General features: G+C 37.4%; 1 protein-coding gene across 1 annotated transcript in view; it reads right to left on the bottom strand.

Annotated features, from left to right (window-relative positions):
- BLOC1S6 (biogenesis of lysosomal organelles complex 1 subunit 6) overlaps positions 1-3,018 on the bottom strand; it is an 18,853-nt gene that overhangs the window by 3,399 nt on the left and 12,436 nt on the right. Inside the window, exons 3-4 of the mRNA XM_019668668.1 lie at positions 1,433-1,529; positions 444-530 (exon numbers count right to left, since the gene is read on the bottom strand). Coding sequence (XP_019524213.1) covers positions 444-530; positions 1,433-1,529 — 184 coding nt within the window. The remainder of the gene's footprint in view (positions 1-443; positions 531-1,432; positions 1,530-3,018) is intronic.

Genomic DNA, 3,018 nt, shown 5'->3' with positions numbered 1-3,018 from the left:
GACCTGGAGCTGGGCTGCCGTGAGTCGCCGGCGACAGCATAGGCTGCAACCCCTGCTGCAGTGGGTTGCCGTAAGCTACCGTGAGTGGCCAGCAGCCAATGTGAGCTGCCAAAAGGCGCCATGAGGGGCCGTCCAATGGCCTGAGAGCAACTGCCTCCCCCAGGAAGAACGCAATGATAATATCAACATGGGCCAGTGAAGCAAAGTCCTCCACAACTAGACTGAAGAACAAAAGGACAGCAACTTGCCTGTTCCCCTCCCCCAATTCCCCAACACTTCCCCTCCCTAACTCCCCAATTTAAAAAAATCTTACAAAAAACGGAAAAAACAAACAAACAATGAATTACATTACCATGAACTATGTAAGAAGTCAGAAATGAATACTGAAGAAAAACAGACAAACCTCCACTTTTATAAAGAGTGTGAAAGAATTTTCAACTTACTTTTAACTTTGACGTCTTTTCATGAAGCATCAGCATCTCTTTTCTTATATTTACCAACTTGGCATGATAGTGTTTAGCTTCAGTGAACTTAACAGGAAAAAATACATAAAAAGTTAAACTAGACTGAAATATCAAAATGGATAAATAAATCAATGCCTAAATTACAGTATATTCCTCCTAAATGGATCACATTTTTAAAGCCTTACTTATCTCCACATTTCAACTCCAAAATTTAAATGTCATTTAAACTATTAGGATTTTGAAAACACTTCAGATTGATAAAAAGTTACGAAACATAAAATACACATTTATATTGTGTACAGATAACATTCTGCTTTAAAAATATGCAATATGATTATCCTAAAATTCGGTAAGACTATCCAACAATGCTATCAGTTTCATTTGAGAAATTAAAGCACTCTCTACTGCCTTTACAAGGGAGAGAACAAGCCAGGATACACAGGACAGTTTAAGTGTCTGCCCATCAGGAAAGGCCAAGCTGTGTCTAGAGCACTGAGAGTGCTGGGGCTTCTGAAGTCAGACCAAGCAGAACAACCTCTGTAAGGACGCTTTTCTTCCCAAGGAGTGGTTTAAGAATAGACTTTCATCTCAGTCAGAGATGGCAGAGAAGGGAAAAGCACCTCATTCTCAGGCAAGGTAACAGAAACGAGAGAAAAAAAAAAAGGCAGAGGGATTAGCAACCTTCATGCTAAGTCAAATCATAGTCTGATGAGCTCTAGAGCTTACAGACCCTCTTTCTCTCTCTCTTGACCTTCCAGTTTTCAGTTCCTAAATGATCATCAAAACCACCCTTGAGCTGAGAGAAGAAAAAAGAGGAAGACTTAGTTTCTGCCCCTTCGGACTAAAACAACATTATATCTGCTTGGTTCATTCAATTAACATTCACTCGTTCATCAAATATTTTTTTTGCTGCCACATGAGCTCAGTGGGGAAGACAAAAGCATGTCAGTGTCTTCTGACATGCCCACCTCCTTCTCAAAAAAGTCAGGAACTACTGAGTAAAACACTGTGTTTATTACCACAGGCCTCCGCCTAATGCTGCAGGAGATGGGTTTTCTTTTTGATTGTTATAAAAGGAAAACATTATAATAAGCTACATTTGTCCAATGAAAAGTCCATTTATTGAGGTACGTGTCAAAGTCCACAAAACCATGCAAATCATGCTATTTGTTAATGTTCAAGGTGAAGAAGGAGGTAGCCCAAAGTTCCTTTTTTTTGTTAATTCCTGTTACTTAGAGTATCAGTTCCTCTTATCAAAAAGTCAAAGAACATCTGATGAAATCCAGCTACTGTCATTTATATTGAAAGATATAACAGGTCCCTTTCAGCATTAACTTGTTATAGCATTATGAAAATTCCACACAATAAAATGCAGATTTAAAAAACCATGTAATTCACAATATAGTCATGGAGATATGAAATCCAGTTTGGGGAATATAATCAATAATGTTGTAAAGTTTATATAGGTTGCCAGATGGACACTGGACTTATCAGGGGGATCACTTCATAGACTGTGTAGATGCCTGACCAATGCGCTGTACACCTGAAGCTGAAGTAGAATAATATTGAATGTCAACTATAATTTTATACACACACACACACACACACACACACACACACACACACATGGTGCCAAAAAAATGTATACACATTTTAAGAAAAGAAAAACTGTATTAATTGTAATACTCAATATATATTGATAACAAAAGATGAATAAAAGTCACATTTGACTCCTGCAATTATAAGAGATGCTCAAAGTGGCTACCACCAGCGTCCAGACACTTCTGATTAGGGCAAACTACAACTTGAGCATAGGCAACATCTCTTAAAATGAATATAGGTTTTTTTTGGCACCCCCGTTATATATGGTCATGGGATGCGGAGTACAGTCAATGGTATTGTAACAGCTATATATTAGGTTGTCGGAAAAGTCATGACGTATTTTTTCTATGTTTTTCGTTGCAAAAATGCATCATGACTTTTCCAACAACCCAATACAGTGTCAGAGGGGTAGTAGATTGGGGGAATGGGGGTTGTTATCATTTTGTGATGGGTATAAATGTCTATTACGTTGTTTGTATACCTGAAACTAATTTTTTTTTAATGAAAAAAAAATTATCAGGGGCAGAACTTCTTTGACTTTGGGGATATAATTTCAAAAAATATTACATTATAATATAAACTTTAAAAACAAAACGTAATTGATCAAAAAAGATGTACTTTTCTTAAGGGGAAAAGTAATACCCCAAAAGTTCCTTACTTTTAGTTCTCTTTTATAAAAAGTTGTTAATTACAAGATCTATTCCAGACTTTAATAAATAAGTTCTATTTCCTATCATGAGTTCAACACTTGAAAGATAACAATTCCAGATGTCAACTGGACAAAATAATTCTCCAGGTAGTCCACCAAAAGGGGGCTTATTCAGAAAAAGAAAAAGAAACAAAACCACCACAGCAGTGTGAGGATGTACAACTCCGGCTGCACACCTCCAGCTGGCCGCCCACATGCAAAAAGTGTCCTCTTCCCAAGATGGCCCTCTACATAAATGAATCT

Source organism: Hipposideros armiger, unplaced genomic scaffold (assembly GCF_001890085.2).
Source record: "Hipposideros armiger isolate ML-2016 unplaced genomic scaffold, ASM189008v1 scaffold_531, whole genome shotgun sequence".
Classification (NCBI taxonomy): domain Eukaryota; kingdom Metazoa; phylum Chordata; class Mammalia; order Chiroptera; family Hipposideridae; genus Hipposideros; species Hipposideros armiger.
This window is presented reverse-complemented; position numbering and strand designations above follow the sequence as displayed.